The following is a 25724-nucleotide window of genomic DNA, read 5'->3' as shown; positions in this document are numbered from 1 at the left end:
TTTGTTACTTCCAGCTAATATTATGCAGTGAATTAATATTACCCAGTGAATTATTCCTCACTCTTAGTTTAAACCTATTAAACGGCACATAAACCTTCTAAAACTGTTTAAAATGAATTACATTTCTGCAAAGGTGATTTGACTCCCCTGTCAATTATTTTTTCCATATGAAAACATTATGCTTTTAACATTTATTTTGCCTATTGTTAACATTGTTGCTGCTGATGCTTATAAATGATATATGCCCCCCCCCCCCCCCCCCCCCCAATATGTTAGAATAGTTTTTGTGCTTTATTTTTTACCTCATCAAAGCTTTTATTTTTAAACAAAGACACTTAGTAACTGCACTTTATTTTTTGGACTCAGACCCCTCTATTTATTTGTGTATAAATATAAAGGTTTTTTTTGTATGCAAGGAGGGAGTGATTGTTATAAATAAAATGGTTTGTTCAGTTCATTTGTGTTGTAATAATTGTGCCAAAAACAGAAGTATAACAGTAAATAAATATCGGTTCTGCATATCGGTTATCGGGCACATACACATGCAAATAATCTGTATCGGTATCGGTTATAAAAAATCAATATCGGTCGATCACTAGTTATAAGCCTACACGTCACTTTGAAGCTACATTTGTTTACCTAGCTTAGCTAATGTGTGCCTGTAGGGTTATGTGTTATAACTCTATGAGGGATATCTTTAGATCTGAGCAACAGATTATGGTGACTTTGGTCTCATTTCAATCATGAGAGTCTGCTGTAAATAAGGATGTCTCATTTTCAACGATCGGAGTAAGTTTAATGAAGTTACAGTGAAAAACGTCACATCAGTATATTATGTACCCATGGGTCTTGCAGGCCTTATGAGGAAGTTTATGAGTGATATCTTTAGATTTAAGCGAGGGATTATGGTGACTTTGATATCTTTTTAATCGAGAGAGTCTGCTGTAAATAAGGATGTCTCTTTTTCAACAATCGGAGTAAGCTTCATGAAGTTACAGTAAAAAACGTTACATCAGTATATTATGTACCTATGGGTTATGCAGGGCTTATGAGGAATTCTATGAAGGATATCTTTAGATCTAATCAACGGATTATGATGAATTTGGTCTCTTTTTAATCGTGAGAGTCTGCTGTAAATAAGGATGTCTCGTTTTCAACGATTGGAGTATTTTTTATGAAGTTACCATGGTAAAAACTCCTTTAAAGCTACATTTTTTTACTTTTCTTTTATGTGAGCCTGTGAGGTTATATGTGTTATTATTCTGTGAGGGATATCTTTAGTTCTGAAAGATGGATTATGGTGACTTTGGTCTCTTTTTAATCGTAAGAGTCTGTTTTAAATAAGGATGTGCTATTTTTAGTGATCGGATAATGTTTCGTGAAGTTAAAAGCCTAAATGCAACTTTAAAGCTACATTTGTTTACTTAGCTTATTTGCGCCTGTGAGGTTATATGAGTTTGTAACTCAATGAGGGATATCTTTAGATCTGAGTGACGGATTTTGGTTACTTTGGACTTTTTTTAATCGTGACAGTCTGTTGTAAATAAGGATGTGCCATTTTTAACGATCGGACCATGTTTCATGAAGTTACCCACAAAAACGGCAAGTCTAAGTAACTTTTTTACTCATGTGCATCTGTGCTGTTTTTTGTGTGTTATAACATAACGAGCAATATATTTAGATATGAGTGACAAATTATCATGTCTTTAGGCTCTTTTTAATCGTGAAAATCTGCTTTAAATAAGGATGTGCAATTTTCCATGTTTCATGAAGTTATGAGTGAAAAAATGCCACGTGAATGCCACATCAGCATATTTTTTACATATGGGTCTTGCAGGGCTTAACTTACAAAAACTCACTCAAGTTTAGTCAAAGCCCAAAACAATTGGGCTTCTTGTGTTCTACTCCATGAGACCTTTCAAATGACATATGACACATGAATATCTGAGCTGTATGATGTTTTTGACACATTGCAGTACATAAAAATTTCCCCTTCCTCGAAAATTATAATTTATTTATTTTTCATTTTATCAGCAAATAACTCGGCACTACTTTGGAGATAATCATAATGGCTACATTCATTGTAAAGCTTAGACTCTAAGCTTTTAAATGATGCCTGTTTTTTGTTGATCAATGCAGTAGTTTTGAAAAATTATGACAATTACTTTTTTCATTGCTAGGTGGCGCTCTCTGGTGGTACACTCTGTTCTAAAGGTATAACTCAGCACCTGTTAGGAGTTGAATAAAATGGATAGATGCATTAAAAAGAGATTCTAAGCTTTGAAATGATACCTCATTTGTGGTATTACGTTCAGTGTTTGCTTAGTAATTTGATCATTAATTTTTTTTATGTGGTGGTGTCCCACGGGTGGGACGGTTAGGGTTTAAGGGGTTAACCATGCGGCTATTATCCAATGCCCCAGGTTGAAACAGATTTTGATGGATGGAGGTTTGGTTACAGCCTGAATCCACGAAAGCCTGAAAAGTACCCCCCTTTATCCTCACCGGTATTTGGTACAACCCAGCTCGATCGGGGGCGGCCTCCGGTGTGTCAGGGACCCTGATCAGAGTCCCCACCTCCATCACTGGACACTGATCGATAAAATGACCAGGGTCCCCGCAACACCAACAGGCCGGCCCAATCCTTCCCGCCACTCCAGTGGAGGGAAGTTTCCCCGGGACCTAGGGAGAGGGACAGGGTGAGAAGAAACAGAGGGAGGGGGAAGAGGGAGAGAGAGAAGCTGCTGGAAGGGGTTCGCCGACCACTGGGCACGCCACCATCTGGTCCTCCGCCAACTGGATGGCCTGGTTCAGCGACGTCGGGCGGTGGCACTGGACCCACTGCGCGGTCCTCCGGGGGAGCCGCGCCACGAACTGCTCCGGTACCACCTGGTCGATGATTGCCTCGATGTCACGTTCCCCGGCCATCAGCCATTTGTGGCACGCGTCCCGGAGCTGTTGCGCGAAGACGAAGGGCCGACCAGACTCCCCGAGCTCGAGGGTCCGGAAGCGCTGTCTGCTTTGCTCAGGGGTCCGGCCGACCCGCTGTAAGATGGCTCGCTTGAGGTCTCGATAGACTAGGAGGTACGGGACTGGCAGCAGTTGTGCGGCGATCTGTGCCTCTCCGGAAAACAGCGGGATCAACCGCACTGGCCAGTCCCCGGGCGGCCAGCCCCAGGCCTCGGCCCTCCTCTCAAAGAGGTCGAGGAAGGCTTCCGGGTCATCCTGCGGACCCATTTTGTGCAGGGAGATGGTCTGGGCTGAGGCTGAAGCTGGCGTTGATGGTCTGGCCCGTTCCTCCCGGTCCATCCAGCTCCGGAACAGCTCGCAGTCCTCCTGCTGGGCTCGGAGGAGCGCCTCGAACCGGCGCTCCTATTCCTCCTTCACGGCCAGCAGGGCATGATGTTGTTCTTGGTGTAGACCCGCGAGCGCGTGGATAAAATCCGCAAACGGGGACGGAGGCTGTCTGGCGGCGGCTTCTTCTTCCATCCCGGGTTTCGGCACCAGTGTAACGAAGGTTCTTTGTGTGGGATGAAAGAAGACAAGGTACGGCGTAACAGGGACTTGTACAATTTATTAATAAAAAAACAAAACAAAGAAAAGGTGCGCCACATGCGCGTTCACCGTAGTAAGACTACAGCACAATATAAAGACACTCTTCCCCACTGGACTCAGCTCTCAGTTCACTTTTATCAAACTCTTCCCGATGTGTAAACTCCGTCCATTCATAAAAACTCTTTCCGATGTGCAACTCAGTCCTTTTGTCAGCCAGCAGGTCGTGAGTGTTCGTACGAGTCCCCCAGTTCTTCTCTCTCTCGCTCTCTTGCACCAGCCAGCTTATATGCGGTCTCCCCACGCCAATTACTGCAATCAGAGACAGGTGTTCGTCATTTTGCACTTGACCCACTTACTTACCGCTCGGCTCCTCCCTCACTCTCTCGCTGCAGACTCCGCGAAACCACGCCCCCCTCATCACACCCGCCAAGCACCAAATGCGGGTAAATTTTCCTTTTGGCAAGTAAATCTCAAAAGGCTATCCGCCACACTGGCGGGTGAATGTTCATACCAAAATAGTAATGCAATAATGTTTATTACAATTGCATTTTGTAATGTTATAAAAACTTTGTCACACCCGCCTGCTGTTCAATCGCTCCAGTACCATGGCCTTGGGCAACCATCACCGGTGTCCGCTCCTTTGTTGCCCGACCTCCTCAGCACCGTGATCCCCTTCAGCAACGAGGGCTCTCAGTCCCTCCTTCTTCCTGGGTTTTGGCACCAGTGTAGCAAGGTTAAATGTTGTGGGAAGAAGGAGGCAGTAACCGGCGAACATTCAAAGACTTAAATAACTGTAAAATAAACAAATACAAAACGAAAGTAAAGAGAAACCAAACATCAAATAAAATCCAGGCCTGGCCTCTCGTCCTTCACCGTCGTCGCACCTCCTTCTATGCGTCTACTCCACCGTGAGAGATACGAGACTGGTGTGTCGCGCAGGTGTCGTTCATCAATCACGCCACGGCCCTCTGCCTCATCCTGCTCACCACATGCGGTTCTCAACTGTGGCCCTCAAGGTACCCTTTTCTGCAGAGTTTAGCTCTTGCAGCTCCTGCCTTTAGCTTTCAATAATACGCAAGACCTTGATTAGCATGAACAGGTGTGTTTTATTAGGGTTGGAGCTAAACTCTGCAGGAAATAGGGTTTCAAGGGCCTGAGTTGAGAGCTTCAGAAATGTCCGGCAGATGTATTGAGGACACATGGCCTCCAGAGCAGGTTTGGACACCTTTGGTATAGGATCTAGCATACAGTACGTGTTGTTGGTTTTGATGCATTACATGCTAAATGTCTTGATGTCTGTTGTATTGTGCCATAAAAACTGGGTTTAACTTTTATGTGTTTGTTTTTCCACCTTAGACCTAATGGCAATGAAAGAGGAGAAAGAAGTACTCATTGAAATTGAAGAGAAAGATCAATATGAGAATCTTGATGATTTCATAACGGGAGCAAAATCTCTTAGTTGTTCACAGACTGAGAAGACTTCCACACGAAGAAAAGCCCAAAAGACAGGTACTAGAAGATATTTCACTTGCTTTCGGTTTGGAAAGAATTTCAATCAACAAGGAAACCTTAAAGTCCACATGAGAATTCACAGTGGAGAGAAGACTTTCACCTGCCAACAATGTGGAAAATGTTTCACTCAAAAAGGAAACTTTAACAGGCACATGAGAATTCACACTGGAGAAAAACCTTACACATGCCAACAGTGTGGAGACAGTTTTGCTCAACATGGAAACCTTAAAGTTCACATGAGATTGCACACTGGAGAGAACCCTTACACATGTCATCAGTGTGGAAAGAGATTTGCTCAACATGGAAACCTTAAAGTCCACATGAGAATTCACACTGGGGAGACCCCTTTCACCTGCCAACAGTGTGGGAAAAGTTTCACTAGGAAAATAAGTCTTGACAGGCACATAAGAATTCACACTGGAGAAAAGCCTCACACATGTCCTCAGTGTGGAGCAAGTTTCACTCTAAAAGGAAACTTTATCAGGCACATGAGAATTCACACAGGAGAAAAGCCTTTCACATGCCAACAGTGTGGAGACAGTTTTACTCAACATGGAAACCTTAACATTCACATGAGAATTCACACTGGAGAGAGCCCTTATATATGTCCTCAATGTGGAAAGAGATTTGCTCAGCAAGGAAACCTTACTGTCCACATGAAAATTCACACTGGGGAGACCCCTTTTACGTGCCCACAGTGTGGAAAAAGTTTCACCCGTAAAATAAGTCTTGTCAGGCACATAAGAATTCACACGGGAGAAAAGCCTTACACATGCCCTCAGTGTGGAAAAAGTTTCCATCAACATGGAAACCTTACAGTCCACATGAGAGTTCACACTAGAAAGTGTCCCTTCACCTGCCAACAATGTGGTCAAAGTTTCAATCATAAAGGAAGCCTTAACAGGCACATGAGAATTCACACTGGAGAAAAGCCTTACACATGCCAGCAGTGTGGAGAGAGTTTTTCTCAACGTGTACCCCTTAAAGTCCACATGAGAATTCACACTGGAGAGAACCCTTACAAATGCCGACAGTGTGGAGAGAGTTTTGCTCAACGAGGAAACCTTAAAGTCCATATGAGAGTACACAATGGAGAGAGTCCCTTCACCTGCCAACAGTGTGGAAAAAGTTTCAACAGAAAAGGACACCTTAATTACCATATGAGAATTCACACTGGGGAGAAGCCTTATACATGCCAACAGTGTGGAAAAAGTTTCACTCATAAAGGAAGCCTTAACTGGCACATGAAAATTCACACTGGAGAAAAGCCTTTCACCTGCCAACAAAGTGTGGAAGTTTTGTTTAAAAAGGAAACTTTAACAGGCACATTAGAATTTACACCAGATAATTTAAGCCTAACACCTGCCCACAGTGTTGAGAGAGTTTTACTCAACATGGAAACCTTAGAGACCACATGAGCATTCACAAAACAAATAGAACATACGTTTTTTGTCAAATAAAATAAATAAATTCCTTAACAGACACATGAGAAAATGTTTTAACTGAAAAGTAAACACTAAGTACCACATTACGATTCACTCAAGAGAGATCTATTGTAAATGTCATCAGTTTGGAATGAGTTTTCATTTTGCAACATCGATGCTGCTGGTATTGAACTGAATTGGATCAAAATTAAACCGATTCTAACTGAAAACATTGTTGTCTTGTGTAGAAATTAATTGTCTCCATAGAGTTTCCATAGTTGATTCTGTCCTTTTCAACCTGCAATCCATATTGTAGAAAGCTCTAAAGAAATAAAGGTGACTTGACATAAGAGTGCACACTGAAGAGAATTTTTTCACCAGTTCTCAAGATCTTGATATACTCAGTTCTTTTTCATTCTTCTCTTAGGGGTAAAAAGAAGTTGGAAATACCTGAGCAGGCCACTCATGCGACTGGGAATTGCATTTAGATGAATATGTAAATATGCGCAGCAAGTAGTCCCTTAACCCGCACTGTACCACTGAAGGGCATTTGTTTCTTTTATATCAGTTATTCAATGAATCTTCAGAAATTATATTCCATTTGAAAGATGAAAACCTTAAAATTCAATCTCAGAAGTTGGTTATTCAATCAATACCTTATTATGCAAGTAATACTTTGAAGCTGGTATTTGGACAAGAGACGTTCCCCCAGTTTCACAGACAAGTTTTAAGTCTCGTCCCAGACTACAATGCATGTTTGAGCTGTTTTAACGGAAAGGAACTTGCACTGACGTATCTTAAAATATGTCAGTGCCATTGTTTTGTCTCAAGACACACACCAGTTTTTTTTTTCTAAGGCATGTTTAAAAGCTGCTTGAATGTCCTAATTGAACCAAGGCCTAATCCTGGCTTAATCAAAGCCCTGTCTGTAAAACCGGGCCCTAATCTTTTAGCACAGGGGTGATTAATCCTTTTCCTGGAGCTCTACCTACCTGCGGAGTTCAGATAAAGGTTATGTTTACATGACAACGATGTAATAAAAACAGATGACAATGTTGTCAAAGCAATCATCGTTCACACTGATCTGCATATACGAATAAAAATGCTGTATTATGCATGCCAGGCCGGTAGTTGGCTATCACTCCGTAAAGAGAAACCCCACACCTATATAAGGAGCACTAATGCGCATGTAACCAATAATATTTTATCAGTATAGTACCAATAATACCAGAAATATTTTCAAAAGCTAAAAAGTTTTCCGTTTTTAGTTGAAGATGGTGACGTGTAAATGGCCCCTAAACCCTGCTCCAACACATCTTTCTGTAATTATCAAGTGCTCCTGAAGATCATAATGAGCTGTTTCAGTTGTTTTTGATCAGGGTTGGAGCTGAACTTTGCAGGATGGTAGATCTCCAGGGACAGGATTGGTGTCCCTGTTTTAGCCTGTGTAGCCTTCGAATTGGGACGCACGTAAAGTCTTAGAGCTAAACCTTGACTAACCGGGGCCCAGGTCAGGAAGCAGACAGACTGGCTTAACCGACCGTCTGCTAGCTGTCTTGCGTTACAGAATTCAGATTAACTGATGGATGAATGATCCTACTGTAAAATATGTGGTTGCCGATATTTGCAGTTGTTTCTCCAGAAGGTTTCTGATGGGTGTACTTCTGACTGGGCTGGCTTTGCCATTTCCTGTTGTTACTACACTTGGGGAAAAGCTGGTTGAATGCCACATATGTATCCATCTGGTGTAGCTGCACACCAGACTTTGACTTGCAAATTGGACATGTGGCAAACAACTCACACAGGTAGGTTTCTCCTATTTAAACTCCTGGTGAGAGCTTGTGGGTCTCAGGTGTTGGAATGTTAATTTGAACTGTTCAATGTGAGTGTCTCACCTTGTGGTTTTGTTGTACACCCAGATATGTCCTACCTTGGTGCCAGTCCTGATGACAAAGTTTATGACCCTAAGGTTGTCTATCAATGCCTGTTTTCATTGCCCTAGTTTGCTTTACGCCCTTGAGCCTGTCCAGATGTCTCCCCTCGCACATGAGAAACCTCATAAAATATGCTAGCGGTCACTCTAGGCTTGCACATTTCCTTTCACAGTGGACACTCTGACTGCTCCTCTATTATAGTGCCAGCCCCCACGTCCTCCATCTCCTCTGGTTTTGGGAAATAAATAACTTTGTGGAGGATGGTCATCATTTCCTCCACAACATTGTGGACGGTCCTGCAAACAGTTGCAAGTGGCATGTTGAAGGTGTCTGAAGTGACCCTGTAGGACTCTCCACAGGCAAGCCAGTAAACTGACCAGCACTTCAACCTCATGGCTCCGTCAATGGGCTTTTGGACGGGGCAACATCTGGACCAGCATTTTGATGCTGTTTCTGTAGAGCCTGAAGGCTGGTTTTAAATTTTCTCCCAAAAAAAACTTGACCAGACACCTGTTCATTGATCTGGGAAAGGGACTTTGTTCCTGTAAAAAAAACAATAATAATTTTAGGATGCTTTTAACATTTATTCATTGTTGTTGTAGTATGCATTTATTTTATATTTATTGCTTATTTAATAATTTTTACAGCAAATATTTATTTAACTGTATTGTAAATGTATTTTCTGAAATTGTAGAAGACTGCCAAAATTAAAATTTTCTCCAGCTGTTATGTGCATTATGTAAGACTTACATGTTCGAAATGGGTACCTGAGTCCAAATTCAAAATATCGGAGATAGTTGTTACGAATCCTTAGATTTCACTCTCTCTCTGTGTGTGTGTGTGTGTGTGTGTGTGTGTGTGTGTTTATGAATGAGAATAATAAATTCATAAAACTTGTTTTTTGCATACAAAATAGTTTTATAGAATTGTTAATAAATTAGGTAAAGAAAAATATAATAAAGCCACTTATTTTTGTGCTCCAAATTATAACTTCACACTCACTTTATATTGACCTATGACATCCTAAAACTTTATCTTTGTTTTCTGTATGTCAATTTCTTTCCAGTTACATTTTTTTATGCATTATACAGGACTTTTATTTTGGTCTGGTGGTATGATGTCATAAGGCTGCGCCGCACTCCAGTGTCTGTGATTTGGCTGAAGAAAGGTTTGTGTTTTAAGCATTTAAAAGGGTTTAAATCGATACAAAGCATTCAGTCTATTTTACAGTTTTACAAGGGGTGTAAAATAAATTAAATATGGTAACATTACAATAAGAGTTCATAAGTTTAAATTAGTTAACTACTTTTGTTAACAAGAACTAAGAATTAACAATACTCCTACAGCATTTATTAATCTTAGTTATTGTTAATTTCAATATTTTCTAATACATTATTAAAATCATTTATTTGTTAACATTAGTTAATACACTGTGAACTAACATGAACAAACAACGAACAACTGTATTTTTACTAACATTGACAAAGATTAATAAATACAGTAATAAATGTATTGCTCGTTGTTAGTTCATGTTAGTTAATACATTAACTAATGTTAACAAATGAGACCTTATTGTAAAGTGTTATTGAATGTACCATGTTTGATTAATGCATTACAATAAGTAAGCACATGAGTAACACAAAAGGTGTGTCTCATTTCTCTCCCTGTATCATGAATCAGTTTATCGTAAACGAGAGTTACCCTTTAACTCTCATTCTGACTCGCTCTCTAACTAGTGCGGTGACTACTAAACTAGGAGCTGATTGAGACACACCCAGAGATTTAGTGTGGATTTATTTTTCTTTCTGTTAATTATTCTCATCCTAAACAGGACATATTGTCCAAACACACAGAAAAACTCCTGGTGAAGCGACTGAGATCCGTGTATAACACTATTATAAAGATGGCGTTTGTTAAAGAGGAGAGTGAAGACATGAAGATTGAAGACATGAAGATTGAAGAAGTATTCAGTGTGAAACAAGAAAAAACTGAGGAACAAACAGGTTTGTTTCATTCTCAAAGCTGAACTCAGTCATTTGATCCTTATTAAAATGTCCAGCGCTACAGAAATTAATGATATTTTTGAAGAATCTCAAATAAGTGTCCTAATTAAAGTGGTTTTATTTGACATGGAGTGGGTCGGCTCATGTGGACAGAGTCCAATTTTGAATGAACTTGGACTTGTCACGCACTCGGATGAATTTATACTCGACTTGACACAGACTCGGACATTTTAGACTCTGAAAAATTTCCGAGTCTGGGCACTGGAGGACACAATATTATTAAAAACTAAACGAAACTACATGTGTTGTTTCCGCGTTGAGCATTAGCCAATCACAGACATGTATATTAAGCGCATGAACACAGTGGTAAATCAGAGGCATTTAAGAGTCAATATGCTGAGAATTCGCTTAAAATGTATGTTCAGAATCAGCACAAGCTTTATCCTTTCGCAAATCCCCACATAAACAAAGTCTAGACGCGATATAAATGAGAGATTCACTGTGCAGTGTGGACAACTTCAGTGTTTATGACGAGAGTTTTAGGGAGAGTGCAGAACGCGGTAAAGTAAGTGATGGCTTAAAGGGAGCGCTATTGACAATCTAAATAATAGTTTTGTTTCTTGTGCTTCTAGAGGACCAGTGGTTACGTCACACTGTAAATTATAAAGAGTGATAAATGCATTTAAATGTGGGAGTGAATCTGCTAAATTTTAGTCTGTGAGTCTTGAAATTGCGATGATTGACATAGTAACCATAGAAGCAACATGAGAAAGTGAAAACCATAGCAACATTTTGGCGTCTAATAATTTTATGATTTTTGTTACATTTACACTTTAGTCATACGTTTACATACACCTTTCAGAATCTCCCAAATGTAATTTTTATTTATTTATTAATAAGAAGGATCATAAAAACATTGTTTCTATTTAGTACTACACTGAAAAAGCTTTTTCACATAACAGATGTTTAATAGCCTAGTCCACAAGACAAAATACAAACACAAAATACAAGACAAATTACTTGATTTTAATATTGTGTGTCATTACCTGAATGATCCACAACTGTTTTTTTTTTGTTTTTTGTAAAGGTGGTTCATGAGGAAAAATCCTCCAGCTCCTGCACATTCTTTGCTTTTCCAGCATCTTCTGCATATTTGACTCCTTACTAGCAGTGACTATGATTGTGAGATCCATCTTTTAGCACTGGTGACAACTGAGGGACTCATACACAACTATTACAAACCCTGCAAACATTTAGTGACGCTCAAGAAGTCTATTAAAAGTGTCTATTGAAACTGGATGTAAATTGTTCTTATTTTGTTGAAATTTCATTCATTAATTTAGTCTTGCCCTTCAGAGGCTAAAGAAGATATTAGCATGTAAAACAAAAAAAGAACAATTTAAACATCACCATCATCTTGCTCAAAAGTTTACCCCTGGATCTTAATGCATCGTGTTGCATTCTTGAGCATTACCTTGCAGATTCTGAAAGATGTACAATAGGTAAACGTATGACTTTGACTATACATTGCAATCATTTTGTAAGGTTTAAAATATTAATATAAATATTTGCGCATAAAAAGTATTCTCGTCGCTTAATAACATTAAGGTAGAACTACTGTAGTCACATGGACTATTTTAACGATGTTTTTACAACCTTTCTGGGCCTTGAAAGTTGCAATGACGTTGCGGTCAATGGAGGGACAGAAAAAAAGAGTAATTACTGACAGAATTTTCATTTTTGGATGAACTAACCCTTTAAATTGCTCATGAACTAATGGGCTGACAATTTTAAACAAGTGGCTTAGTTTCCTTTTTATTTTTCTATCAACTAATCTAATTCCACTGTCATAAACGAATGTAATCTAATGCCAAACATCATCAATCTTGCTCATTTGATTACTCAACAGGAGATTTTTCAGAGATTGCAGTTTTGGTGGGAGTTTGTTCTGTCCCAAACCAAGCATCCATTTCTGAATGAAGTAAAAAGTGTTTTTCATTTCTTTTGCGAAATCCAAATTTAAAGCATAAGACACACCAAAATAGATGCAAATTGCCTGAGGCAGGTTCTCCAGATTATCCATTACAATACCTCACTCAACAATGATGGCAGTAGACACTGGGCAAAAGTAGTTTAGTTAGAGAGAGAGGTTCTTCTTCGTCAATGACACCCCAACAGATACTTGTGCCCAGGCTTCATCAACATCACACACCTGAATGAAACCAAACAATAAAAATATTACAACAGGGAAAAGTGAAAAGGCGTGCTTAATTGTCAGTTATCTGCCCTGCATACACTGCCTTTAATCCATGTCCAATTAAGTTTATATAATTTATCTTTTTTTTTATCCCGAGTCTTAAAGGGATAGTTTACCCAAAAATGAAAATTAACCCATTATTTACTCACCATCAAGTCATCATGGGTGTATATGACATTTTTCTTTCAGACGAATACAATCTGAGTTATGTTAAAAAAAAATTCTGCTCTTCCAAGCTTTATAATGGCAGTAAATGGACGTATATTTAAGTCCATCAACATTCATCCATCCATGATAAAAGTGCATCTATCCATCATAAAAGTGCTCCACGTGTCTCCGGGGGTTAATAAAGGCTTTCTGAAGTGAAGTGATGCATTCATGTAAGAAAAATATCCATATTTAAAACTTCATTGACTAAATTCCTTCCAGCAGATGGCAGTACGCAAGTTGACTTACGCCACAAGATTAACACTTGGCGATGTATGACGTAGGAGTATCGACAAGTAACTTTTTTAATTGGACAAGTAAATGACCCTGGTTGTAGCAATGATCATATCCCAAAAACTTTAATAGACACAGTTTCTGTACTACGATGGGGTTTAAATCTTAACTGAATTTGTACATGTGTTACTCCAAGTCATTTTCTTTAATGTACAGTCCTGGTTTTTAGGCCTCATAATGCTCTGGCAACTTTCCAACACCTTATGAACATTGTTATAATATTTCCCTCTGTGAACTATATCTAAATGGCATTGTGTATTCCTTAAATTGGGCAGATCATTTAAAAACTCTCTGTGTTGTGTTTATGTTGTCTAAGCAATGCTTGGTGCCAGTTCGGTAAGGCCACTGTTACATATATGTGGAAGGAGGTGGTACAGGACCTAATTCACCCCATTGTTTCCCACCCCCCAAACCTGAAGAAAAATCCTGGATATGGTGGGATATTATCATAGGTGCTGCCATAATTTGTCTGATGATGTTGTTCTGCCTTTAACCTGCTTTACAAATTCAGATATATTTTGTGTGCTCTGATGTATGTCAGAAAGCATCTGTTTGCACTTGTTTTCTCATTGCCCTTTAAGCTAGATGCATTACATAAAAAAAAGATCTATGTGATTAACTTTTGGTCAGACGGTGAAATGGGGAAAGGGTTCTTCCTCTTTATATTTGTTGTGTTTTATTCCCTAGGACACATAATGAATGGTATATTTAGATCAGTCTACAATTAACTAGAACTCCTGGGTCAAACTATGCTTTTTTAATAAAGGGTTTAACTGTCAGCTTAAGTTTTGTAGGACATGTCCTAAAGAAAGTTCAGAGTTGGCAGGATTGTGAAGAGCAGCAGTTCTCAACTCTGGCCCTCAAGGTCCCCTTTCCTGCAGAGTTTATCTTCAACGTTGATCAAACTCACCTGCCTGTAGCTTTCTAGTAATCCTAAAGACCTTGATTGGCATGTTAAAATGTTTGATTAGGGTTGGAGGTAAACTGTGCTGAAAACTGGATCTTGAGGGCTAGAGTTGAGAACCCCTGGTAAAGAGGTTTCTCAGACTACACGTAACACCTCTTTCAGTAGCATAGTAGGTAACGGACAGGGTATGTCAAATCCTGCATCTGGAGGGCCACCGTCTTGCAAAGTCTAGCTCCAAATTCAATTAAACACACTTGAACCAGCTGATCAATGTCTTTCGGCAACTTCAGAAACTTCTGGCAGGTGTATAGGGGCAAGTTTGGATCTAAACTCTGTAGGGCAGTGGTTCCAGGAGTTTAGATACCCCTGGTATAGAATCTAGCATATACGTTGTTACATTATATATTTAAATGTTTTGTTGTCTGTTGCTTTGTGTGATTAAATTGGGGTTAACTTTTTTTGTTTTTTTTCACCTTAGACCTAATGGCGCTGAAAGAGGAGAAGGAAGTACTCAATGCAGAGAAAGATCAATATGAGAATCTTCATGATTTTATTCCTGGAGAAAAATCTTTTAAATGCTCACAGACTGAAAAGACCTCCACAAGAAAAAAAGCTCAAAAGACAGGAACTAGAAGTTATTTTACTTGCATTCAGTGTGGAAAGAGTTTTAATCAACAAGGAAACCTTAAAGTCCACATGAGCATTCACACTGGAGAGAAGAGTGGAAAGAGTTTCAATCAAGATGGAAGCCTTAAAGTTCCTTTGAGAGTTAACACTGTAAAGAGTCCCTTCACATGCCAGCACTGTGGAAACAGTTTCACTCATAAAAATAGTCTTAACAGGCACATGATAATTCATACTGGAGAGAAGCTTTTCCCGTGCCCTCAGTGTGGAAAGAGATTCAGTCAACGTGGAAGCGTTAAAGACCACATGAGAGTTCACACCGGAGAGAAACCTTTCACCTGCCAACAGTGTGGAAAAAGTTTCAACAAAAAAGGAAACCTTAATTACCACATGCGAGTTCACACTAGAGAGAGGCCTTTCACCTGCCAACAGTGTGGAAAAAGTTTCAACAGAAAAGGAAACCTTAATAACCACATGAGAGTTCACACTAGAGAGAAACCTTTCACCTGCAAACAGTGTGGAATAAGTTTCACTCATAAAGGAAGCCTTAACAGGCACATGAGAATTCACACTGGAGAAAAGCCTTTCACATGCCAACAGTGTGGAGGGAGTTTTGCTCGACATGGAAACCTTAAAGTCCACATGAGAATTCACACTGGAGAAAAGCCTTACACATGCAAACATTGTGGAAAGAGTTTTGATCGTAATGCAAACCTTAAGGTCCACATGAGAGTTCACACTGGAGAGAAGCCTTACAAATGCCAACAGTGTGGAAAGAGTTTCGAGCAACATGGAAACCTTAAGGTCCACATGAGAGTTCACACTGGAGAGAAGCCTTACACATGCTCTCAGTGTGGAAAGAGTTTCACTCAAAAAGAACACCTTGAAGTCCACACGAGGATTCACTCGAGAAAGAACTATTAAATGTCATTAGTGTGGCACAAGTTTTAGTTCCCCGGTCTAGGGTTCCGGAGAATAACATAAATAAAGTCTTTACACTTGACTTCTGGTGTTCTTTCTTTTTATTATTATTATTTTTTTTTTTAATGATTGTCAGCACATGACATCAAAAAGAAAGCAAACTGACTTTGGTTTGGTCAAGGCCAAAATAACAAACAAACATGGCTCATGTGGACAGACACGTTGAGATCACATGAACGGACAAATGGTATGTTCGACTTGAAGCGGCGCTGTGCATACTGATCTGTGTATGACATCAAAGTTCCGTGAGAGTGATTAGAGTATGCTTATCCTTTTTAATTGCTCTTGCTGTACTTTGATCTCAGTCACCGATCGGTCTGCACAGCACTTCAAGTAGAACAAACCTAAATACTAATGCTGCCTTCAAGTGAACCTGAGAAGATCCTACTTCCAATTGGGCATTCGTTTTTATGACATGTAATAATCAATCACACCAAGTAATAACTTTACACAAAGTTGTAGTGGTCTGATAAATAGTACCTAAACTGTGCTAGTGCTTGTCCACAAATGCCAACATGCTTCTAGTTCTATGTTGTCCAAGAGATGACATGGACAGATGGGGACCAAATATGCCCTGAAAATCAATTTAAAGGGGGCAAATATTACAAGTATGTTTAAGTAAGTAAGAGCTGAACACCGATGAAAATATTTCTTCAGAATAAATTACTTTAACAACAACAACAACAAATTCTTTACAGACAAGTACCCTGGTTGTAGCAATGATCAGATCCCAAAAACTTTAATAGGCACAGTTTCTGTACTACGATGGGGTTTTAATCTAATATATTAATAAATTAAATTAATATACAGACCTGGCTTTTGGGCTTCATAATGCTCCAGCAGTGTGCGAAATACCCGTCAATATTCAGGGGGAGTCCCCATCTCCCGATTGTTGCGCAATACCGATCTAAATTTTCTCAATATGCAGCAGGCCTATAACATTACAATATTTCATGGATGCAAGCCAAGACAATCAGCCTATAGCCTACATGACAACACACACGTACACACTTAACAATTTTTTGATAATCCGATATGCTATAGTATTCGTAAAGCAACACTAACATAAGAGGTTGCATTGGGTAGAGTTGTTTGAATGCACGTTGTTTTATAACAAGGAGAGGCAAAGTTGTGCATTGCAATGCAGACATGACAATAAATGGCACCAATCTGGCACACTTACAAGAGCAATCAACTGAATAAATGCCAGGTATAGCCGATCGGAGACTGGCACGCAATCAGTGCACATGCAAATGAGACCCTGCAGTATGACCAAGACCCTGCAAGGACACACGCGCAGTCACACACATTCATCTAATGTACAGCAATCATCATCAGCAAGTTCTATCATCACAATTCAGTCACTGTAAAGATTGAAAAGTTAGAAAAAATAAAGTCTAAGTTAGTATAGAGCAAAGATGCCTTGGCTCGACTTGTTGTTGCCGTCCTGGTTTTCAGGAAGAAGAGAGGTGATGTCGTGCTTTAATCCAGCTTCTGACAAATGGAACTGGGTCAAATTTGTTCAGAGGAGGTCCGTTGAGGTCCACAAACAGGTGTGAAGACAGGCTGTCCTCGCGCAACCTGTTGCGCGTCGGGTTGCCTGTGTTATTAACCGCAGAAAAGCCTTGTTCGCACTCAGCTGACGTGGGGAGATGAGTGCGACTTGCTATGCACAGTCTTTCCAATGTTTTCCCCGGTGCAGTGCCCTGTAGTTGGAAGTCTCGAAACTGCTCCATGGCCTCCCTGGTTGGTTCTCCAAACGCTTTCGCAAGGCTGTGTACTTCTGGTTCGCCATGCAAAATCAGGTCCTCCTGCTCTCCTGGCCAAAAACGCTTGTCAAGAACTTTGAGCATCAGGACCAACTTTGACTCCAGTAATCGCTTCATTAGAGACGCAATCCCTGATTCATGAAACTGAGACCTGTTTATTTTCGCCCTGCCTTCACTCAGCTCTACGCCCTTAAAAAGGCCAGATGAGACGGACTATTCAGCCCTCTTGGTTGATTTCCCCCCACCAGTCGTCTTCATGGCCGTCTAAACATTGATAGATTGTTGGATGGCGAGACTTGAATCCACAAGTGACATTTATCTTTTCTGCAGCTTGAGAGACAGGCTCTGGAGTTCACGCAGGATGTATTTCATGACAGTCAAATCTTCCACAAATCCTGAGTTAGCAAGGTGTTTCACAAGTCCCTTGTATTTTTGCCTCTCAAGATCATTGCGTAATGTGTCCTCACTGGCTGTTTTGAAATGGAGTGCTAGTGCAGGGAAATCTTTCCATACTGCTTTTACTGCTTTAAAGCTGCTGGCAACCCATCGGATGGTGAAGATTTGACCTATTTTCAGTATTTCCACGTCAAGCTCACCCGCTGCTTCTCTAAGCAATCTGGCGTTCCTGGTTGACTGATTGTAGAGTGAGTATAATTTTGAAATAAAGAACTCAAACTGATTAGTGCCAGCCACTTCTTTAAGAGCATCTTTGACAGTCAGTTCTAAACTATGCACCAGGCAGTGAACAGACTGCACTTTCGGAAACTTTTCTTTCAGTCTAACGACAAGCCCACTGGCTTTTCCTGTGAGCACCGCAGCTCCATTGGTGGCAAGGCTTATCAGGTGCGTCTTCAAAAACTCATCATCCATTCCAGCTTTATGTAGACTTGCTATCATCGAGTTATAAATGGATTCAGCATCGACCCCATCTGTAAGTTCCACTAGATCCAGGAAAACATTGTCTACATCCCCCTTACCGCTGACAGCACATCTTACGTAGATTATTAGATAGGGACTGCCATGAATGGTGCTTTCATTAATGGTGATTGACACCTGTGAATCCATTTGTTTCACATTGCAGACGAATTTGCGGCGTATTTTCTTGATTATTTCTGCGCATTCATAGTCAGATTTGTGGATATTACCAATTTCGGCTCCATTAAGCTCCTGCATTGTCATGAGTGGGTTGTGCTTTTTGTACGATAGCCTTTCCTTTGCCACGGTGTTAGCTGTTCTGAACGGGACTGTGGTTTTCTTGAGTAAATCGGACTGTATATCAATGAAAGTGTTTGGGAGGGTGTCTTTCTCTTTCATCTGGGCTATTTCCACTGACCTTGTGTGGGCCTGGCTGTCCCTGTGTTTGTATATCTTCTTTCCATGCCTCTTTGCTTCAGAGCTAGTAACATCACCGTTGATCCATTCTTCTGCGAGGTTTAAACCTGGTCCTTTTTCTGAGAGTAGCAACGTTTTTGCTTTTCTACACACTAAACACCCCAATTTTCATGCCTTAACCCATTTAATCCCAAATTTTTCCCAGACACAAAAATATCCAAATCATGTGTCATTAGTATCCCTTTGAAACAATCAATCATAATTTTTTGAAATTTTCATGGAAAAGTGTGTGAAAAAGTGAGTTTTATGATCGGTCACAATTGTGAACAGTGGGATAATGTGTTGTACCAACCATTGGACAGACTGAATATAGGTCTATTTGACCTCTGCAGTGTGTGTGTGTGTGTGTGCGTGTGTGTGTGCGTGTAAGAGTGTGTGCGTGTGTGCGCATGCATGTGGGGTGTGCGTATGGGGTGTGTGGTGTGCGTGCGTGTGTGGTGTGTGTGGGCTGTGTGGTGTATGTGTGCGTGTGGGGTGTGTGGTGTGCGTGTGGGGTGTGTGGTGTGCGTGTGGTGTGTGTGGTGTACGTGTGTGTGGGGTCTGTGGGGTGTGTGTGTGCGTGTGTGGTGTGTGTGTGTGCGTGTGGGGTGTGCATAGTGTACGTGTGAGTGGGGTGTGGTGTGCGTGTGTGTGGGGTGTGGTGTGGTGTGCGTGTGTGTGGGGTTTGTGTGGTGTGTGTGGGGTGTGTGGCGTGCCTGTGTGTGGGGTGTGTGGCGTGCCTGTGTGTGGGGTGTGTGGCGTGCGTGTGTGTGTGGGGTGTGTGGCGTGTGTGGCGTGTGTGTGTGTGAGGTGTGTGGTGTGCGTGTGTGTGGGGTATGTGTATTTGGGGTGTGAGGTGTGGGTGTGTGTAGGGTGTGTGGTGTGCGTGTGTGGTGTGCGTGTGTGTGTGGGGTGTGTGGTCTGGTGTGTGTGCCTACATGTAATTGCGTAATTGCGAAATGCATTGGTAGATCATTCAGTAACATTTTATAGCCTTAGAAATGAAACATTTTTTTACGGTCACTATTGTGACCGGTGGGATTTAATGTCAAGCCAAAGGTTGCAGTCTTTCCATTCGCCCACCTGGTTTGTTGTCCAACCAGCCGGCAAGTCACTTGCCAATTGATTGTTGCACTTGCACAAGACAATTGTGTTTTTTTTACAGGAAAATAAGGGACACTCAAAAAATATTTGTACTGTATAACACAGTTTTGTTTTGCTTCACCTATTTATGTAGAACTTAATTCTAAAACGAATTGTAAGGTCATACAAAAAAAGTCACATTACACACAAACCATAGTTCAAAATAATACCATTTATCTGAAATGGAAAGCTTTTGTAACATTATACACTACATTTGAAAAAAAATTAAAGAAAGTAATAGCCTACTTTTATTCAGTAAGGACGCATTCAATTAATCAAAAGTGACAGTAAAGACATTTATAACGTTACAAAAGCTTTTTTATTTCAGATAAATCTCCTTTAAACTTTCTATTTTACATTAATCATAATCAGAAATGTTTCTTGAGCAGCAAATCACATCGGCATATTATTCCCTCAGGTAGATTTCATGTTTTCTTGCGTGGCTGGATGGATGTTGTTGGACTCATGAACAATAATCACGTTGTCTGAATTCGCCAAAACTGATTTTCCAAAATCAAAACTCGGACATTGAAAGGGATTTTCCGTTAGTGCGAGTCCGGATGCCGTGGTACAACGAGCACACTCAGGGCCTAAAGAGAGCAGCCAGAAAAATGACGTGAAACTGCAAGAAAAAAAAAACTATAGGTATTTCGTATTTCATGGAAGGAGAGCTCTATTGCATACAGAGAGGCCTTAAAATCTGCTAGATCTGCTTATTTTTGGACCCTATTAGAAGAAAATAAACAAAACCCTAGGTATTTATTCGAAACAGTTGCTAAACTGACGAAAATTAAAGTTTCAAGCCCAGAAGTTTGCAAGCAGCACAACAGTAATGACTTTATGACCTTTTTCACTTATAAGATTGATAATATCAGGAATAAAATTATAACTATGCAACTGTCTACTACAGTATCGCATCAGACAGCAGCATTGTAGTCTCACTGACGAAAAATTCAGTAACACTTTATTTCGATAGTCCACTTTAGACATTCTACTAACTATAAGTAACTCTGTAGCCACATGTCAACTAACTCTCATTAGAGTATTAATAGACTGTCTGCTTAATATCTGCTAACACTTTATTTTGTTTGTTCCCCAACAGATATTCTACTGACTATAAGTAACTTGGCAACTACAAGTCAACTCATTCTCCTAACCCGAACCATAACATAACAGTCTACTGACAGTCCACTGCACTCTACTAATACTCTAATGAGAGTAAGTTTACATGTAGTTGAAAAGTTACTTATAGTTAGTAGAATGTCAAAAGTGGACTATCAAAATAAAGTGTAACCAAAAATTCGATTCATTCATTGCTATAGGAGAGGAAGAATTTTCTATACTTGTTAAGTCTTCTACATCAACAACGTGTATGTCAGACCCTATACCGACTAAACTATTGAAAGAGAATCTTCCAGAGGTCATAGATCCTCTTCTTAATATCATTTATTCATCTTTGACACTAGGATACGTACCGAAAACTGGCTTTGGCTCCCTATTAAACATCGTATACATTTTAAAATATTGCTGATTACTTACAAAGCACTAAATGGTTTAGCTCCGCAGTACTTGAGCGAGCTCTTAACCCATTATAGTGCTTCACGTCTATTGCGATCTCAAAATTCTGGCCAGTTGACAATACCTAGAATATCAAAATCGATTGCTGGCGGTAGATCCTTTTCCTCTTTGACACCAAAACTTTGGAACAATCTTCCTAACATTGTCCGGGAAGCAGACACAGTCTGTCAGTTCAAAGCTAGACTAAAAACACATCTCTTTGACCTAGCATTCACATAACACTCTATAGACTTCTATAATTCAATATTAGGCTGCTTAGATTAGGTCACCTGGAACTGGGAACACTTCCATTAAATAATGATGTACTTTGTACATCATAAGAAGGATGGCGTCTACGCTAATATTAGTCTCTCTGTTTATCCCGAGGTTTACCGCAGTCCGCCGGATCCAGGCCATATCCAGATCTGATGAAGGACCATCACATGGACACGACGACAACGCATCCCTGAAGTGCCAGCCTCATCAACACTGTGAAGACCTCATGGACACCTCAACAAACTCATCTCCATACCGGCGTGATGACTCCGACCCCTAACCAGATGAACTGGATAAATATTGTGAAAGTTCTGATCCAATCTGACTTCTGACCTATTATGCCGCCTAAATCATAATCATACACTGTTCGTTTATTGGCCAAAGGAGGACTGCCCCCCCGACTGAGCCTGGGTTCTCCCAAGGTTTTTTTCTCCATTCTGTCACCTGATGGAGTTTTGGTTCCTTGCCACTGTCTTCTTTTTTTTCACCTTCATTCGCCATTGGCTTTTGGCTTGCTTAGTTGGGGACATTTAACATTTAATTTTGAATTTAACAATACTATTACAACTTTACTTTCCTGTTATCTCTGTAAAGCTGCTTTGAAACAATTTGTATTGTAAAAGCGCTATATAAATAAAGGTGACTTGACTTGACAAGGGAAGATTTAAAAGGGAAGGAAAGATTTAAAAGAGAAGAATTTTATTTTTTATTTTTTTATGTTAAGTACTCGCGGAAGAGATGAGTTTTCAGTTGTCTTTTGAATGCTGTCAGGGATTCTGCATTACGGACGAGGGTGGGGAGATCGTTCTGGAGAGTGATTTAGTGCCTCGCTGTGATGGCACCACGAGCCGTCGCTCCTTTGCCGATCGTAGGCTTCTGGTAGGGACGTAGACTTGTAGAAGGGAGTGAAATTAGGACGGAGCTGAGTCTGTGGTAGATTTGTAAGTAAGCGTCAAAGCTTTGAATTTGATGCGAGCAGCGAGTGGTAGCCAATGCAGTGAGATGAACAGAGGTGTGACGTGAGCCCTTTTGGGCTCGTTGAAGACAAGGCAGGCTGCAGCATTCTGGATCATTTGTAGAGGTTTAGTAACACATGATGGAAGTCCAGCTAGAAGAGCATTGCAGTAGTCCAGCCTAGAAATAACCAGGGCCTGGATGAGAAGTTGTGTTGCATGCTCAGTTAGGAAAGGCCTGATCTTCCTGATGTTATACATTCCAAACCTGCATGATCAAGCTGTCTTATTAATGTGGTCTGTGAAGGTCAGCTGGTCATCAAATATTACTCCAAGATTTCTGACCGACCTTGATGGGGTGATTGAGGATGACTCTAGCTGGATAGTGAAGTCGTGCTGTAGAGACGGATTGGCAGGGAGGACGAGAAGCTCACTCATTGCCAGGTTGAGCTGCAGGTGATGTTCCTTTATCCATGCCGAGATGTCCGCCAGACAGCTTGAGATACGTGCAGCTACTGTGGGATCATCTGGTTGAAATGAGAGGTGGAGCTGTGTGTCATCAGCATAGCAATGGAAAGAGAAACCATGTGCCTGTATGATGGGTCCCAATGATATGGTGTAGATGGAGAAGAGGAGCGGTCCAAGAACTGAACCCTGAGGAACCCCTGTGTTCTGTTGATGTGCTTTGGATACTTCGCCTCTCCATGTAACCCTGAAGGACTTACCTGTGAGATAGGACTCAAACCAGTGGAGAGAAGTTCCTTTGATGCCCAGTGATGAGAGGGTGGACAGAAGGATCTGATTATTCACAGTGTCGAAGGCAGCAGAATGATCCAGCAGAATGAGAACTGAAGATTTGGAAGCAGCTTTTGCGATCCGCAGGGCTTCTGTGACAGACAGTAGTGCAGTCTCGGTTGAATGGCCTTTTTTGAAGCCAGATTGGTTTACATTTTACACCTGAGAAAGACAAAGACCCTCCCCTAATGGCCCTATTAGGTGCTATCAGGCCCTATCATTATGAGGATCCGTGCACAAAGAATGAGGAGATTTAAAAAATAATGGATTTTTGATTGTTTGGATTTATTTACAACACAACATAATCCAAAGATACACAACACAGGACAAAAAAGCACATTAGTAAACTGTCGCGGGGTCCTCCTCCAAACTCCTCACAATAGGGAAAAAACACAGGCGTAGTCGAAAAATAGTGAGGTATTTTATTATGCCGGCCTCCAAAGTACAAATGGTGAAGAGAAAGAATAAAAATAAAAATAACTATTTGAAAAAAAAAACTTACTATAATAAAGTTATACACAAAACAAATAAAATATCCTCAATAACTCTATTTTTCTTTCCACACAAAAATACCAGCCACTAGTTACCTTCTCTGTAACCAGGCCAAGACTGACTTCACAGGCCCAAAGGTTCGACTTTTAAAGCCATTAGCCCCTCCCACTAGGCTCAACCATCATTTACATAATACAATCAACACATTGTACTAACTCCCGTAAAGGACTTATATCTATTATACTTCAACATTTTCCACAATAATTGTATCCATCTTCACAAACATTTTCCTTCCCCAAACACAGTTACTTGCATCACAAATTATTATTACAACCCAAAACCCATAATTATGCAGTTCATGTGACCATGAAAGCGCGCAAGAATCACGCTTTTTAAAAACCTGAAATGTTACGCTTCGGGTCTGCCAAACTGGATGGGAAACAGAGCAAACCCGTGACGCATCTCGACACACAGTAAGTGTTTATATGCTCGTTTAAATGTATGTTTAAAGAAGAGTAGAACTATCAAGTGTGCACCCTTGATCGCGCTACTTAACAGTAGGAGAAAAGTGCATAATCCCGAAGTTTATGACCGGCTTAATTGACACTGTAAGGGACTGGGGAATGAGTACAGGTCCTTCTCAAAAAATTTGCATATTGTGATTAAGTTCATTATTTTCCATAATGTAATGATACAAATTAAACTTTCATATATTTTAGATTCATTGCACACCAACTGAAATATTTCAGGTCTTTTATTGTTTTAATACAGATGATTTTGGCATACAGCTCATGAAAACCCAAAATTCCTATCTCAAAAAATTTGCATATTTCATCCGACCAATAAAAGAAGTGTTTTTAATACAAAAAAAGTCAACCTTCAAATAATTATGTTCAGTTATGCACTCAATACTTGGTCGGGAATCCTTTTGCAGAAATGACTGCTTCAATGCGGCGTGGCATGGACGCAATCAGCCTGTGGCACTGCTGAGGTATTATAGAGGCCCAGGATGCTTCGATAGCGGCCTTAAGCTCATCCAAAGTGTTGGGTCTTGCGTCTCTCGACTTTCTCTTCACAATATCCCACAAATTCTCTATGGGGTTCAGGTCAGGAGAGTTGGCAGGCCAATTGAGCACAGTAATACCATGGTCAGTAAACCATTTACCAGTGGTTTTGGCACTGTGAGCAGGTGCCAGGTCGTGCTGAAAAATGAAATCTTCATCTCCATAAAGCTTTTCAGCAGATGGAAGCATGAAGTGCTCTAAAATCTCCTGATAGCTAGCTGCATTGACCCTGCCCTTGATAAAACACAGTGGACCAACACCAGCAGCTGACATGGCACCCCAGACCATCACTGACTGTGGGTACTTGACACTGGACTTCAGGCATTTTGGCATTTCCTTCTCCCCAGTCTTCCTCCAGACTCTGGCACCTTGATTTCCGAATGACATGCAAAATTTGCTTTCATCCGAAAAAAGTACTTTGGACCACTGAGCAACAGTCCAGTGCTGCTTCTCTGTAGCCCAGGTCAGGCGCTTCTGCCGCTGTTTCTGGTTCAAAAGTGGCTTGACCTGGGGAATGCGGCACCTGTAGCCCATTTCCTGCACACAGCTGTGCACGGTGGCTCTGGATGTTTCTACTCCAGACTCAGTCCACTGCTTCCGCAGGTC

General features: G+C 40.6%; 2 protein-coding genes and 1 pseudogene across 3 annotated transcripts in view; 2 read left to right on the top strand and 1 right to left on the bottom strand.

The window, feature by feature from the left end:
• Positions 1–6838, top strand: part of LOC143718573 (uncharacterized) — a 36095-nt gene extending 29257 nt beyond the window's left edge. For both annotated transcript variants that reach the window (XM_077209590.1, XM_077209591.1), the window contains exon 3: positions 4912–6838. In XM_077209590.1, the coding sequence (XP_077065705.1) occupies positions 4912–6485 (1574 nt within the window). In that variant the 3' untranslated portion in view covers positions 6486–6838. The remainder of the gene's footprint in view (positions 1–4911) is intronic.
• A 256-nt stretch (positions 6839–7094) lies between these two features.
• LOC143718578 (uncharacterized) lies at positions 7095–15720 on the top strand. Its single transcript, XM_077209597.1, has 3 exons — positions 7095–9593; positions 10257–10428; positions 14572–15720. Exons 2-3 carry the CDS (start codon positions 10329–10331, stop codon positions 15639–15641), a joined length of 1170 nt encoding a protein of 389 aa, XP_077065712.1. The 5' UTR covers positions 7095–9593; positions 10257–10328; the 3' UTR covers positions 15642–15720.
• A 1432-nt stretch (positions 15721–17152) lies between these two features.
• LOC143718669 (E3 SUMO-protein ligase KIAA1586-like) lies at positions 17153–18964 on the bottom strand (annotated as a pseudogene).
• Between the last annotated feature and the right edge of the window lie 6760 nt (positions 18965–25724).

The sequence above is a fragment of the Siphateles boraxobius genome, unplaced genomic scaffold, assembly GCF_051911475.1.
Source record: "Siphateles boraxobius isolate OS27281-9 unplaced genomic scaffold, OSU_SipBor_1 61, whole genome shotgun sequence".
In the NCBI taxonomy this organism is placed as follows: domain Eukaryota; kingdom Metazoa; phylum Chordata; class Actinopteri; order Cypriniformes; family Leuciscidae; genus Siphateles; species Siphateles boraxobius.
Note: the sequence above shows the minus strand (reverse complement) of the source record. Positions and strands in the feature narration are given on the sequence as shown.